We start from the raw sequence: 16,925 nt of genomic DNA on the forward strand, positions 1-16,925 counted from the left end.
GCAGGCCAATCAAGGACAGTGATGCCATGGTCAGTGCACCAGTTACTGGTGGTTTTGGCACTGTGGGCAGGTGCCAGATCATGCTGGAAAATGAAATCCTCATCTCCATAGAGCTTTTCAGCAGATGGAAGCATGTAGTGCTCTAAAATCTCTTGGTACACAGTTGCATTTACTCTGGACTTGATGAAACACAGTGGACCAACACCAGCAGCTGACATGGCTCCCCAAACCATTGCTGATTGTGGGAACTTCACACTGGATTTCAAGCAACTTGGATTTTGCTCCTCTCCAGCCTTTCTCCAGACTCTGGCGCCTTGACTTCCAAATGAAATGCAAAACTTGCTTTCGTCTGAAAAGAGGACTTTGGACCACTCTGCAACTGTCCAGTGCTTCTTCTCCATAGCCCAAGTCAGACGCTTCTTCCGTTGTCTTGAGTTCAGAAGTGGCTTGACCATGGGAATACGGCTATTGTAGCCCATTTCCCGGACACGTCTGTGAACTGTGGCTTTTGATTCCTGGACTCCAGCTTCAGCCCACTGTCTTTGAAGCTCCCCCAAATTCTGGAAGCGGCTCTTCTTCACAATTTTGTTAAGGCTGCGGTCATCTCTCTTGGTTGTGCAGCGTTTCCGGACACATTTTTCCCTTAAAACGGACTTTTTGTGGATATGCTTTGAAACTGCACTCTGTGAACAGCCTGCTCTTTGAGAAATTTCTTTTTGTGTCTTACCCTCCTGATGGAGGGTATCAATGATGGTCCTCTGGACAGCAAACAGATCAGCAGTCTTCCCCATACTTGTGATTTAGTTTACTGAACCACGCTGAGTGTTTTTAAGGCTCAGGAAACCCTCGCAAGGTGTTTCGAGTTAATTAGATGATTCAGGTGATTAGTTGCCTACTTGTATACTTTTTCATGATATTCTAATATTTTGAGATAGGATTTTTGAGTTTTCTTAAGCTGTAAGACAAATTCAGCAATATTCAAATAATAAAAGGCTTGAAATAGTTCAGTTGATGTGTAATGAATCCAGAATGTATGACATTTTTGTTTTTTTAATTGCATTACAGAAAATAAAGAACTTTATCACAATATTCTAATTTTCTGAGACAGTCCAGTATATCTTTGTTTCTCTGGTAATAAGATAAAATATTCACATGTTTTTCATCTCAATGGTAAAAGTACACAATAAATCGATTTCCCCAAAATGGATATGTACCGATACCAGGACTCAACATAGGGCTGGATAAATAGGCCTTACATTAATCTGACTCTCTTTTGTTGAAATGTTATCGGTCAAAAGTACTTACTTTTGGTTATTACGCAATGGTTAATTACAAGATTAGTACTGGTTTAAGAAAAAGGCAAAATTGAAAATTAATGGTATAACGAATTTTTTCATAACATTACAATGATCTGATCCGTTTGATTATGAGATTAGTCATCAGGTTTTGTAATGACTTAATTTGCTTGTTAATAAAGTTGGTACTATGTCATTTTACAAAAAAACGATTTGAAAACGTGCCAAATCGAGAAATAGAGGGTGGTACTTTAGGATTTTTTAATTTAAATTACTCAAGGCTTGTACTGATTAAGATGATGATTAACATAAATTGCGGACTAGTAAATTGGGTCATTTAAGCAAATTAAGCATGAGAACAATGAGTACTAAAGCCCATTGAAAATTAGTTATACTTGTCTGATCATTTGTCACAGGATGTATTTTTTTCAATCGACAAAGCTTTCTTCAAATAAATATATGTTGATTTCTAAAAGGTTATTATGTTTTTAATATTGGACATCTGCAGAGGTGATTGCATAGGATTAGAGGGAAGATCTTGGGCCCGGGCCAGAACCAGGCCGGGTTCGGGCATAAAGTGTCAATCAATAAGTTGGCCTGGGTCAGGCTTCTCTATTCAGGGATCAGAATGGAGATTTTCATTTTCAGCTGAAATAGCCAGGGTCCAGGGGCCGCAGGCCCCGGCCAGGTCCAGGGCGGAGCCCGGTGGGGGGCTCAGGGGGGCAAACCCACCCGAAGCCAACGGCATTTATCTTATTTGCTATGTGAAAATTGCACTAGAATGAATTAAATCCAACAAAACAGAAACCATGTATTTTTTTCAGTTTTAAGATGTTTAAAACAATTGAAGGATTACAATGTTACAACCATCACCATTGTTGTTGTGTTTTGATGATGAAGATGGACCTTGTATTTAGCTACTAATCAACAATACAACATTAATAACCATTCATCATTAATTTGAAAATAGAATGCACAAACTGAACATGCTTAAAGAAAATACATGTCAGTCTGTGACAGTCTTCTCCAGCCATGACCACTTAAATTTATTCTTGATTCCTTTATCAATCTCGGAGACAAAAGCCTCGTCTTCTTTTCTTAGTATTTTCATATTTACTTTTTCAAACACTAATTTCACCGTTTGAAAAGACCGGAAGGAGCGCCATGTTTGAGAAAGCCAATGCTCTGAACAAAAGCTCCGCTGATTGGTTATCAGCGAACCTATCGACCAATGGTAGGAGTCGATCTATTTGTTGTGTGTTATAGATCTAATGCGCTGCGGTTCTTTTTGCCGATTTTTCTCGCGATCTCTAACTGCTAACTTGGGGTGATGAAACAGTCACGTATCATACCTCACCCCCCCAAAATATTTTCTCATCGAATTTAGACGATTTACGGGAATGACCTTTGGGGTTCAAAAACAGCGGAAATCCGCGGATCCGCGGAAAATTCTGATCCCTATCTATTGCTGATTTTTTTTTTTTTGTTAAATTGTATTCTATAATTCTTGTGGTTTTTGGTTTGCAGAGACGGCCAAAATCATCCTTCCTCCTCACAAATAAAATGTGAAAAATTGGGTGAAAATTTGGGTTTACTCCGGGCTCGGTCCCTCACATCGAGTTAAGCGGACGGGCTCAGGCTGGTTCGGGCTTTTATACCCGCTGACTGGGTTGGGTCGGATATTTCAGGCCCGATATAACGTCTACATAGGATGCCAGTTTGTTATTTTGATTATTATTTTGCACCGTTGTTTTGACTATTATGAACTGTTTACATCATTGTCACTATCGGCTGGTCATGTTGCTGTTCTTTGATACCCATACTCTTTAAGGCAAATCTGCTTAAGTAACATAAAAGGCTGATGGGGGGCCTTTAAAAAAGGATGAAAAATATTATCTGAGAGTTGGCTTCTTTCTTTGTTTTCCATGCAAGCTCAAAACCCATTGATGTCTTCTCTTTTTATTTTGCGTTTTTACTGAATGCATCAGTATTGGATTTTTTATTTAAAATCAGTTAGCAAAATATGAACGTTCAGCCTGACTGATAAAATCAGAGATTCTACTTTTTGGCCACATAGTCGGGCCTACCTACGATTAATCACTAATCATTTTTTTCTCCTTGACAAATATGAGCTATGGCATTGGTTGGGAAACAAAACGGTTATTGGTCAGGCCCTACAATGCAGTATTACAAACATGCAACAAGTGTGCCTTGTGGACAAGCTGATAATGCACCAACCAAGAAACAAACCATGTGCAGCCATGGTCATGCTGGGCACACAGACAGCCAAACCTGTGGTTGTTTAAAAGCTGTTTTCCAAACCAATATGCAATTAACTGCATTTAACTGGACTGGTTACATCCAGAATAAGCTACTCATTTAGCTTTGTGACAAATCCACTGGATGTAGAACAGATCGACACGAACACAAGTGAGGGAAAAGCTATGATCCTGACAGGCTGATGTGCGCTTGTGTTTTAAGCCAAACACAAAAAAAGCAGCAGCACATCCGAAATATAAGAAAAGCGACACAGCCAGTTGAAAGCCAGACAAATGAACGGTTTCGGGATGGGCCCGGCGGCTGCTTGCCTTCCACTGAGCACTGGCGTCCCATGTGGTAAGGTGCGCCGTTGTGCATCTGTAGCTCCCGGCTGGGCTCGGGGAAGGAGTGCAACGCGGTAGAAGGTGGCAGTGAAGAGCCGTGGTGCGTCTTTGTGTGAACCCTAAGGTAGGAGGCAGTGGAGAAACCTGCGACCGAGAAGAAGACAAACAAGGCAGTCGTTTGCAAAGCCGAGGCCTTCCACAGGGACGACCGTGCCAAGCACAAAAGAAACCGAATTGCTTCAACTGCGATAAAAAGAATACCTGGATGGAACATTCAGAGGAAAGTTAAAAAATGAGCACTCTTCAGTGATGTACAAAAACATTTGTCTTTTTGTAATTGTAGCTCAGATTCACCAACTTCAAGTAAATGTATGTTGACTCAGGGATCACATTGCACCATTTTTAAATTACTGCATTGTTTCACCATGCTTTTCAGGATTGATTTGAAGGTGAATTTACTACCAGTAGTTGTCGTGGATCATCTTGTCTGATAAGATACTTTTATTATATAAACCCCTCGCAGTCCTTGAGATCCTCTGATAGCGGTCTGTTAACTGTTCCTAGGGTAAGGAACAAAACCTATGGTGAGGCAGCATTCAGCCACTTTGGCCCTCGCCTATGGAACATTCTGCAGGAAGACATGAAGTTCGCAGGCACCCTTGATATTTTTAAGAGGCTAAAGACTCATTTTTTTAAATATGGCTTTTATTCATAATTTTCATTTAGTTTGATTCGTTTAGCTTCTAAACTTTAACTGTGAAATACTTTACTTTCCATTTCACATTTTATTGTTTTTGTTCTGCTGTTGTTTTTTTAAATGTTTTATTATTTTAGTGGTTACTCATGTGAAGAGGTGAACACTGGTAAGGTGTGGTTTGATAGCTAAAAATCTGCTGCCACCCCTATCAATGTAGATGAGCCTCCCTTGGGTCTCTTTCCTCACATGGTTAGTATGTACTTTGTTTTTATCTTATAATTTTATTTGTATCCTTATTTATGTTGTTTTAATTTAATTTTAACCATTATGCGTGAATGTCAATTTCTTGTTCCTGGTTGTAGGGTGGAGGATAAGAGGAGCTTTTATTTTCTTATTGTAAACCTTTTAATTTAGTACATTGAGTGGCAATTCATTGGCTGAAATATGGCTTACAAATACATTTTGATTAGATTTAAGGCACAGAGCTGGACTATAAAAATCACTTTTGAGATTTGTTTAGTCGTAGATCTGTGTCCGCTTTTGTATGTTTTGCGTGACTACCGTATTTTCTGGAAAACAAGGCACACCTAAAAACGTATAATTTTCTAGGAAATTCATAGGTCTGCCGAACAATAAGGTAAACCTTATAGGCTGGAAAATGCAATATTTGAATGGTACACATGCAAGTACACTGCATATCTCCTAAATTCATTGATTTTGTGATACATGTTTAGTCAAGTCAAGCCATGTTTATTTGTATAGCCCTTTATCACAAGGATTCTCAAAGGGCTGCACAGACCACAAATTATTACAACTATTATTACACCATCCCCTGATCTTACACCTACATGAGGGCAAGGAAAAACTAAAAACCCAACAGGAAATCAATAGGGCAAACGTTAGCACAGAATTGACAGTAAACGTCTTCTGAATTTTGGTCTTTGTATTTGCAAAATTATTTCTACAATACACTATGCCTTTCAATTAAGTAACTAGCAACGCTTACATTCCAAACACTGATGGGGAAACACATTTTAACCTTTATATTTGCGAATATTGGTTTTATCTTGGACTCACCTCCACCCAGTTGGTAAGCCAGTAACATTCGGGTTATACATGTCATTCTGTTATATTTACCCCTCAACCCTGTAAATCCCAGATATAGAAAAACATAAAAAATATATTTAACAACTTAGATGGTGATGAGAACGTAACATTACAATGCTGGGTAGAAACATTTCCTGTTGGGGAGTTGTATTCATAATCAGAACAGATAGGTGCAAATGTTAATACCTTAGTAAAAAAACACTTGCATGTTTGACTGCTTGATAAAGTAAATAGAACAAAAAACAATTCTGAAATGTTGTTGCTCAGCTAAAGTTTTGCAGATTGTGTAAGTTCTGCACCTGAGGCTTGGGTTTCGAAACAAATTTCCCACCCAGAATCATTGAGACTGAACAGCACCCAATGACTATGTTCACGTGAATAAAGTCAACAACCGTAAAATAATATTTCTACCACATTTTTTATAAATAGAAATGTTATTTTACAACACTGGGTCTTACAGAGTTAAATATATTTTTTCACAACTAGACATCACAATGGAGTGTATCTGACGGACAGTATTACTCAAGGTATGATAACTGTGAGCAAAACTAACACAATTTGAACAGTTTTAAAGCATTGTTCCTATCAGTTTGATCTTTTAAAATAATTGGGAACATCCGATTATTGCACATTAGGGAAGGGTAACCATCCTAGTTTGATAACTTATAGCGAACTAGCAAACAATTCAAATAGTTACACTTTGATACAGAATCAGGTTTGTATTAAATCATCATTCATTTGTTCCTTGTGAAAGAACAAAAAGGCAACCAAGCTCCGCCAAATAAATTGAATCACGGTTCAAAACGTCAAATCGATCTACTGGTGATTTGAAATATGTTGCACTACACATATCAAAAATTGTATTCAACAGCAGTGGGGAATTATAATAAGCATAACTGTTGTCGTCATCTTAAAAGAGAGGGACTATAATGCTCATAAAAAGTACGACATTGACGGTGCTTGTATTTAGACACCTTAAAAATGTGATGAACTGTCAAACAAGGAAATAGTCATAACTATCTTTGTCCTTGACTGCCTTAATAGGAGGATTAAGGATGAAAAGCAACTGATGGATAAAATAAATTATTTTATGTACAGCATATGAGAAAGCCAATTCCCTCCCTGATAAAATCATATACTAAAATTGTGGTTGGTTGCGGCAGATACCGGATAGTTTCCTGGTAAATGTTATGACAATGAAAAAAGTAAAAAGTAAAGGTCTGGTAGAAGTACACAAGTTGCTACATTGCCAATCAGCTCAACGTACTGTACTGTGATAAACCTTTTCCAAGTACATCACAATGAAACAGTTGCCACAGTGATACTGTGGCGGTCTTCCTTGAGTGAAACTGAAATACCAATCTATGTTGCCAGGTTAGCAATGCCCTGACAGGGATGAAAACTCAATTCTAGGAGGACTAATGGACACTCACTGATGAAATACAAAAGAAAAAAAAGTAAAATTGTATCAAGTCATAGTTAAGACCAAGCGGGAAGCTGTTCAGTCAAACATCTTTGAGGTCAAACAATTTGGGACCCCTTAGGCAAACACATTCTGACAGATATGCCTTGAGAACCCAGTGAAATATGTGCGTACAACACACTACCTTGGCAAACCCAAAATATCACACTTTTTCCAGCTATTGGAGAAGCTTGCAAATCGAGGGATGCAAATATGAGCAGAGCACATTATAAATCAGACAATAAAAAAATTGCTTTTTAGCAGGAAGACTTTGGGACAAGCACTTTATTCTAGTGGGTTACATTTTGTAGAGGTAAAATTCATTTTATACTTGGATGAGCATTCAGAATATTGACATGCCAACAGTGACTGTTAGTGGCAAGCGTTTCTTGCATAGAAGTCGATGTAAATATTCTAGTAACCTGTCAACGGACTGTACAGTGATATTACCATTAGCCCTGCTGCTTTTTAAACAAATATTAGAACACGTTTTAAGATAATGTATTAATGTATGTGTATAATTTGTCGTTGTTAATGTGTTATTAGGATAACAGGACATTCTTATTCTGGGTAAAAAAGTACTACGCTGTAAATATATGTGACAGTCTTTTGTCATATTTTCTCTTTAAAGTTTTTGTTTACACTGGAGTGTCAAGTCAAATCTCGTTGCATACAATGTTTCACTGCATTGTTATCAATGACGATAAGGACAATACAATTCAGTTCAATTCAATAAATGCTAATTAAAAACGGGACACAAATTTATGGTGCTTTTACATAGTCCGGAACCTGCAAGCATATGGCATTCAGCACTTTTGTTTTTATATTTAATTAGAAGTATAATTACAATTGTTATTATTGTCATCGATATCAACGTTGTGAAACATTGAATGCAACGAGATTATAAATTGCACTCCAGGGTAAAACGTAATATAAGGACTTTGAATGGAAAAGAGATTAAAAAAAAAAACTTTCAGGATGAAGAACAATAGTAATAATAATAATAGTAATGCAATGAAGAATGGTGCATTGTAACAATAATGCAATGAAAAGTAGTAAGTAATTTATCTTATAATTAATAAAAAGCAGTAATTAATAAAAAACAATATAAATCACACACACACACATTATATATATATATATATATATATATATATATAAAATCACCCCGACCTCCACACACAATTTCAGTTAGTAACAACAGAAAGAGAAATAAACCCAAAATGTTTCTAGTTTGGTGCGTTCATTTAGGGTTGTGATGGCTGTCAAAGAAGCTGTTGCCTGTTTGTTCTCATTTTGAGGGACCTGCAGCGCCTACCTGAGGGCACCAGGTCAAAGAGGTGGTGCCTGGGCTGGGAATTGTTTATGTGATAGTGCAAAGCCAAAACCAAGTTTCGATTAAACTTCTACCAATAGCCAAAATCTTCTTTACGACTTAACCTATCCCACCCCTTCTGATGCAAACATGTATCTCAATAGCGTAGTATGGGAGGAGCACAACCAAAATAGAAGCACAACAGTTTAGTCAGAAAAATAAAGTCAATTTTCTGTTTTCCTGGCACATATTCTCATACATCAAGAAAGTATTGTAGTAAAAATATAAGAGTACTTGGCAAAATTACAATGAGAAATGATCTAAAAAGTGTTTTTAAATTGCTAATTTTAAGGTTTTTTGCTTATTTTACTGAAGAAAAATAGAACGTGAAAAGATATTAATTGTAACAATTTGTCACACTTTCCTACAGACCAAAGTTAGAAATACCGTAATTTCACGACTATAAAGCGCACCTAAAAGCCTTTATTTTTTTCAAAAGCTGACCATGCGCCTTATACAGTGTGCCTTATAGATGGATCAATATTGAGTCGCAAAGTCTCGCAACTAAGGCAAGCTGCCAGCGACTAGATTTTCCCCTGTAGGCAAAGTAGTCAACGATGTATGCTGGGATGTATACAGTCGTATGCAAAAGTTTGGGCACCCCTGATCATTTTCAAGATTTTCCTTTATAAATCATTGGTTATTCAGATCAGCAATTTCAGTTAAATATATCATAAGCTCATTGACCCTTGACCTACATACACAGGTGAAGCCAGTCATGAGAAAGGGTATTTAAGGCGGCCAGTTGCAAGTTGTTGTCCTTTTTGCATCTTCTCTTAAGAGTGGCAACAAGGGAGCCTCAGATCAACTGTCAAATTACATGAAAACAAAAATTGTTCAACATCATTGTTTAGGGGAAGGATAAAAAAAGCTACCTCAGAGATTTCACCAGTCAGTTTCCACTTTGAGGAACAGGGTGAGGAAATGGAATTCCATAGGCACAGTTCTAGTTAAGGCCCGGAGTGGCAGGCCAAGAAATACCTCAGAAAAGCAGAGGCGAAGGATGGTGAGAACAGTCAAACTCAACCCACAGACCAGCTCCAAAGACCTACAACATGATCTCGCTGCAGATGGCGTCACTGCGCATGGTTCAACTATTTAGCGTACTTTGCACAAGGAGATGCTGTATGGGAGAGTAATGCGGCAAGAACCTTTTCTGCGCACATGCCACAAATATAGTCACTTGAGATATGCTAAAGCACATTTGGACAAGCCGGCTTCATTTTGGAATAAGGTGCTGTGGACTGATGAGACTAAAATTGAGTTATTTGGACATAACAAGGAGCATAGCATGGTGGAAGAAGAACACAGCATTCCAAAACAAACACATGCTACCGACAGTAAAATTTGGTGGTGGTTCCATTATTCTGTGGGGCTGTGTGGCCAGCGCAGGTACTGGCAATCTTGTTAAAGGTGAAGGTCGCATGGATTCCAGTCAGCATCAGCAGATTCTTGCATACAATGTTCGAGAATCAGTGACAGAGCTGAAGTTGCGCCAGGCCTGGATACTTCAACAAGATAATGACCCCAAACACTGCTCAAATTCTACTAAGTCCCCAGACCTGGATTGAAAATTTGTGGTGAGATTCAAAGCGGGCTGTCCATGCTCGAAAACCATCAAACCTGACTGAAGTGGAGATGTGTTGTAAAGAAGAATGGTCAAAAATACCTTCAACCAGAATCCAGACCCTCATTGGAAGCTATAGTAAATGCTTAGAGGCTGTTATTTCTGCAAAAGGAAGATCTACTAAGTATTGATGTAATTTCTCTGTTGGGGTGCCCAAATGTATGCATACTTTTGTTTAAGCAGTTATTGCACATTTTCTGTAAATCCTATAAACTTTCACTTCTCAGATATTACTGTGTTTGTCTGCTATTTGATATATTCAACTGAAATTGATGATCTGAACAACCAATGATTTATAAAGGGAAAGCTTGAAAATGATCCGGGGTGCCCAACTTTTGCATACGACTGTATATACCAGCGTTTTTCATTTCCTAACCAATGTGTCAATCATCATTTGAATCGGTCACTATTGGTTATTTGGAGGTAAAGCAGGCGGGTCCTTTTTAACATTTACAGGCTCGCATAGGCTAAAGCGGGGCAAAACAAAGCCAGCAATTGGCCTAAAAAGATGTGAATCACAAGTTAGGTTGCTCTACGGCCTGGAGATTTTTTTTCTTTACTGCTGTAGTCTGTATTTGCAAACACTTATAATGAGGCTAAACAGACAGCTAGTAACAAGCAACGTCCATCGATGCAGATGCTTCTCAGCTGTTTTTTTTTTAATTTTATTTTTCGGCATTATTGCGTGTTTTGGAGTGTGTAAATATTTTACACGTTTGGATTTACTACACTCACGGATGTAAGAGGCCCATGGTTTCGTATTACCATTGAATGTGATGGCTGCAAGACGACTTTGGTGAGCAACCCCGGCTTTATATTTTCCCAGTATCTTGTTTCAGACTAATCTTGAGGTTTTAGTGATGAGTCTAATTTTAAATTCAATTTAAAGTGTTTATTGTCATATGCACAAGAACCACGTTTCCTTCCACAATGAAATTCGTACTTTGCTGTCCAAACAGTTGCCAGCAAAAAAGAAAATAGAAACTAAGAAATGGTTGGCATTTCTTGAATCCCAAGAGTTGAACCTTCCTAATGATATGTGGAATGACGCATTTGAGTGATTGGTGACATCGTACAGACACAGTATCCGTACGTGTCTGTGACACGTATTTGCTTCTTTCCGAGCCGTCGGACTGTTTCGTTTGACTGAACTATCTGACTGTTTTGTTTACGTTACCACTGTAGCGCCTTATAGTCCGGTGCGCCTTATACATGGAAAATATAGGAGAAAAATATTTTTGGGGGGTCTTATAACCCGGTGCGCCTTATACTTGTGAAAATATGGTATATTATTGTAAGACAAATAATATAGTATTAATCAATGCAAAAAAAAAAATTACAATCAAATAAACATAACTTTTTCAAAAAATAATAAAGAAAGTAGGTAATTGTTATGTTTTACCATGAAAAACGTAAAAAAAAAAGAACAAATTTATCCATCCTTGAACAGGACCAATGAGTTTTGGGATTGCAGCCCGTCGAGTTTGAGTTCATCTATGTTAGCAGTTTTGTAAAGAGCATCAAGAATGATTTTTATTGGTATCTAGGCTGGGTCTGATTCAATAACCTTTTCATAGTTTAAGTTTTTCAATACTCAGGGAATTAACATTTATCAGGAGCCTACAGGTCTTACCTTTGTTGCAAATGCCGCAGTAATTGTGTGTCCCTTCGCTATGTTTCTTGAGGTGGTCCGCCATGTAAGCTGCTCGGAGGAACTTGCCGCATACCTTGCAAGGAATTTTGTCCTCATGACATGCGAGGTGTGACCTGAGACGATCTCTTGTAGCAAAAGAGGCATTACAAATCTGAAACAGAGCAAACCTAAAAGTGTCAAATCAATATTTTCTAACTCAACAAATCAATTTCTGGTCGAAGAAATCATGTCACCTGGCACTTGTGGGGTCTCTCTGTTGTATGGACTTGTTTAATATGTCCATTCAGGTGGTCTGGTCTGGAAAATTAAAATGTTGTTGATGAGTGTTTTGCAGATGGAATTTAAGCATTTAAGTCTGCAAAGCAAAGATTTTTTCATCCATTGATAAGATTGATTGAGCTGAGAGGAAGCTACCGAAATGGTAGAGGGTCTAACATAAACTATATTAGCATCAAAACAAGCAGATATCGAATTCGTCCTCAATGTTGGCTTTTTCTGTTGTCAAAAATTATTGTTGGTTAGCGCTAAATTAGTTGCAGCACAGTTTCACTATCAAAACACATCTGTTGTAAATTCAACTCTTTACAAATCAGCAAATTTGATGTATTTTTCAATTTAAAATAGCATTGTGTGTGGGTGATTAATTAAAGAAAAAACCGTGTTGATGAAGAAAACAAAGATTTTGCTGTGCTCAAGAAAACTACTGTTCTATTCTATTAAAATAAAAAGCAAATTTTAGTGTATTTGGTTATTTTGAAATTAAAAAATGCAAATAAATTATTTAAACACATTTGTTTGGTATATCTCAGTTAAAAAAGATTTGGTGTGAATGAATGTACTTAGAGAGGCTGTACAAAATTTGAAACTTATTTACTCACTGCCGAAGACAACTAGCCTGTGCAGTCTCAGTCAGCCGATACTGTTGCACGTGCAAGTAAGCGTATTTCTTGGACGCGATCGAATAAACTCTTCTTTTTCATCTGTGACTCAATGCTAAATCTATTCCACCCTGGTCATCCTGGAAGGGGGATTACCACTTGTGAGGCCCCTTCTCAAAGTTTCCTTTTTCCTCATATGTCGAAGTGTCCTTGGGCAAGACACTGAAACCCTAATGCCCCCAATAAGCAGGTAGGCGCCTTTTGTGGCTGACTCCCTTTTGGTGTGTGTGTGCGTGTGTGTGTGTAAAAGGGTAAGTATGAAGCACATTGTAAAGCGCTTTGGGAGGTTTTCATTGACTTGAAAAGCGCTATAGAAATGCAGACCATTTAACATTTATCTCATGCTGAGGTTTAGAGTTTTTCCTTGCCTGCATGTTGGTTTAAGATCAGGCGATGGGGTAATTGTAATCCTGTGTAGTCCTTTGAGACATTTTTGTGATTAAGGGCTATACAAATAAATGTGACTTGACTTGACTCATCTTTCTTGGGGTTTGGGTTGGCATTGAAGCAGGGTTTTTTTGAATTTCAATATTTTCATGCTACACCGACAAATGAAAACGGAAAAAACCCGCGGAGGCGGGACTCAAGTCACTTTTCAACCTATTCCTAACTACTTAATGTGTTCTGCCCCAAACAGATATGCTAAGAGTAAGATAAATGCATATAGGCGCATTAAAAATAAAGCATAAGGGCTCTTTGAACTCACTTGGCGTTGTTAACACATACTTAACAGCAAATATTTTACCCTAGAATTTTTTAAATGACACCTCAAACACAGCACCCCACCTCTAACATATCGGTCAACGTGTATGTTTTGTCACTGGTAGCTAGTGATGGCAAAATGCCTCATAAAACCGCGAAGCCCTCCAGGGAATTGCTTCACACACACATAGGGGCTTCAAGGTGATTCATTTCCTCAAGTATGCCCTCATGTGGACATAAAAATGTACAACATGATTGGTGCGTGTGATAAAACTGTGGGGTGTAAATATAATCTGAATACAAAAAAATATATATTTGTATTAACTTTCGTTTCTTTAATACTCAGGAAATAAACATTTATCAGAAACTTATAAGAGAGTATCATGAATTGTTCTGTGTTACTTTGTGCTTAGTGAAAAAGTGACATAACAAGGTAAAATAAAGCGCTTATTCATTCTTATTGAAAAATAATATTTTTTTCCCAAGTTTTTGGACCCAGTCGGTTTCTTTTTTGCAAAGAATCTCACCTGCTGTTAAAAATACTTTCACATCGTACAGATCATGCAGGGGTGCATATCTATGCACACTTCTGTGTTATAGCACATTTTTAAAAAATAAGATGGGCATATTTATGTGATTTCCAGTACTGAAGGGGGACTTTCAACTATGGGGGACTTTCTTTGCGAGCGAATCATTCACTTGGTACACCTGCCTCGCAGGCCGATAAACGTCACCGCATTAGTCACCACCTCGAACTGCGGTTCATGAACGACTCATCTAAAAATGCTCTGCGCAGGTTTACGGGATACAAGCCGAGGAGCACAACACTACAGGTAGCACACGACAACCGCATAGTAGATTACCAATAAAGATGAAGGCTACGAAGTCATGCACTGCTACCTATGTACAAGCAGCAGTGAATTTACCTTTTTGTTTGGTAAAAAAAAAATTGTTTACACTAATTATATTTGTTGATATTCTACATAGTCTGTCATACTGTGAGTAAATAGGTGCCGCATTGTGTTTGTTAAGTTTATTAATTCAAGTCATGTTTATTGGATTTGTATAGCCCTTTATCACAAGGTGTCTCAAAGGGCTGCAAAGACCACAGATTATTGCAAACTACAGACTACACCATTCCCTGATCTAAAACCTACATAAGGGCAAGGTAACTTTTCTATTTTATCAATTGAATGAATGTGGTTTTACACCAACTAGCCATCCTATACAAGCTCAACACTGCTCGCTAGCAGCCTGAGAGAGCATTAGGTTTGCTTTAATTTTAAAAAGTATTATTTTAGATAGAAACGACCTGGAGACTTGCCTCTTTTTTTGACATACTCAGAAATTTATGGCAGGGTAGACTTAATCATCCAACTCGCCTGATCTGGCTCGTGGGACGTATTTTTGACAGGAACTACATAAAGCTTGTGGGGAAAACCCAGCGACATGTATATATTTGTACATTGTAATAATATTAATATAATAATAGTGTTTTATTTTCACCACGAGATGGCATTCACTAACACTTTAAGACAGAGGCCTTCAACCTTTTTGAAGCTTGACAGCTTCATTTTGACACCAATTAGTGCAAAATGCTACCAGTTTGAGACGCACTTCTAAAATAAGAACTGATCATGTTATTACTATGTTGTTACTGTGTTATTTCCAGCTGAATTGTTGGGAGCAGGGTTCAATAGACTCGGTCAACCACAAAAAAAAAAACATTCGACTAGAAAATACCGCGACCCAGCACTGGTACTGGCAAGTAATCTTCACAAATGGTCTGTGGGCGACCCAGCCATAGAATATATAAAGATTGTATGCAAAAAACATGCGCTTTTTCCTCACACTGGATTTGCATTTTTTTAGAATTGGGGAATACCTTATGTGAGGAGAATTGGACTATTTCATAAGAGGAGACATTGGATGATGTTGACAGGCCTGCTTAAACTACTAAGAAATTCATAATCAGCAGGCAGATTTGTTTACACGCTAGGCACGTATTCGCAAAATCACACTGACGGACGATCGTCTGACCTGGAAAAGCCTTTGCCACAACTTTGGCACACGTACGGTTTACCCACGGAGCCGTCGTGGGAGCGCACGTGGTACGACATCCGATCTTTGCGTTTGAAGCGCAAACCGCACACATGGCACGCATACGGTTTCTCTCCGGAGTGGGACAGCTTATGTCGATTCAGGTGGTAAACATCGCGGAAGACCTTGCCACAAATGTCACATCCGACGTGCCGCCGAACCCTCTCGCGCTTGCGGCCGTTATCCAACAACAAACCCTCGTGGAACTGCGTGTTGTTCTCCTGACCCAACAGAACCATGGTTGCGGGCGTCGAGCGGCAACCGACGTTAGCACCATGTTGTGCTTCGTGATTCTTCAACCGGGATGCTTCTGTGAAGGCTTTGCCACAAGCACCGCATGGATAGAGGACGATGTTTTTCTGTGCGTTGTGATTAAGGTTGACGGGTTCCTCGGAGACGTCGGTCTTTTTGGGTCGGCCCCGGTTTCTCTTTGAAGCGTCGTGGTGAAACGCTGTGGTTCCGGGTGATACTGAAAGTCCGTCAACGGGATGCAAAATGGGCATCGATCCTTCCGCTGCGTCCTCCAGCAACGCTGCGGCAGCCGCTGCGGCTTCGCTCCCGTCCACCTGATGTCCATTGTTAGCAAAGCCCACAAGCGTCGTCCCGTTTACCAAATCTTGCGGCTGGGCCATCGAGAAATCCATCTCCGCCGACCCGGCAGCCTGGAAAAGGCTAGCGTTTCCTCCTCGATGGGAGGGTACGAGAATTTGCACGTTGGATTGTTTGATTACCTCCTGACAGATCTCGATGATTGAGCGCATCAGCAGAAACTTGGCAGCTGTCATCAGCTCCGGGAAGCACTCGAGCCTCACCACAATACGCGACGTGTACGCAAAGTCTAAGATGTCTTTGAAAACTTTGGGGCTAATGGTGTGCATCTCCAGCTCCCTTGCGTCGTCGTCCTGGAGCTGTCGGCCGAAAACCGACTCGAAGTATTCGCTGCACGCCGCCAGCACCGCCTTGTGAGCTGGGAAGCTTTCCTCGCCGACGCGCAGGATCACGTCGCAGAACCTTCCTCCATCTTTCCTCTGGACGTCGAGGTTGTGGAGCATCTCTGCGCTGTGCTTGCTCACCTGGTAGGTGTACGAAGAAGTCCAAGACGGCTCCGGTAGCTTCTCCATGCCGAATGCATCCAGGACGGATTTCGCAATTTTGCAAGAGACACCCCGGGAGGACAGCTGGCTACAAAATCCCCCCTGAACCGACTGCTCCTCCCTGTCGTTGTAGCATCAAATGTTCAAAGGCTAGCATTAGTAGCGGGCTAAAGATGGCAGCCCCCCAGCTTCCTGTAAACTTTGACCCGGCTTTCTCAACGGGTGGGGGTTTGCTCGATTTGGCTTCAAAAAGCGCTAAGTAACACGCGCT

At 39.4% G+C, this 16,925-nt stretch overlaps 1 protein-coding gene across 2 annotated transcripts in view; it reads right to left on the reverse strand.

Moving 5' to 3' along the window:
* patz1 (POZ/BTB and AT hook containing zinc finger 1) overlaps positions 1–16,925 on the reverse strand; it is a 25,923-nt gene extending 8,998 nt beyond the window's left edge. The window contains exons 1-4 of one of the 2 annotated variants that reach the window (XM_088338183.1): positions 15,501–16,925; positions 12,054–12,117; positions 11,800–11,971; positions 3,884–4,042 (exon numbers count right to left, since the gene is read on the reverse strand). In XM_088338183.1, the coding sequence (XP_088194309.1) occupies positions 3,884–4,042; positions 11,800–11,971; positions 12,054–12,117; positions 15,501–16,681 (1,576 nt within the window). In that variant the 5' untranslated portion in view covers positions 16,682–16,925. The remainder of the gene's footprint in view (positions 1–3,883; positions 4,043–11,799; positions 11,972–12,053; positions 12,118–15,500) is intronic. The other variant, XM_088338184.1, reaches the window with a different exon arrangement.

This window comes from Urocampus carinirostris, chromosome 6 (genome assembly GCF_059441175.1).
Source record: "Urocampus carinirostris isolate Australia breed hairy pipefish chromosome 6, RoL_Ucar_1.0, whole genome shotgun sequence".
NCBI classification, from domain to species: Eukaryota; Metazoa; Chordata; class Actinopteri; order Syngnathiformes; family Syngnathidae; genus Urocampus; species Urocampus carinirostris.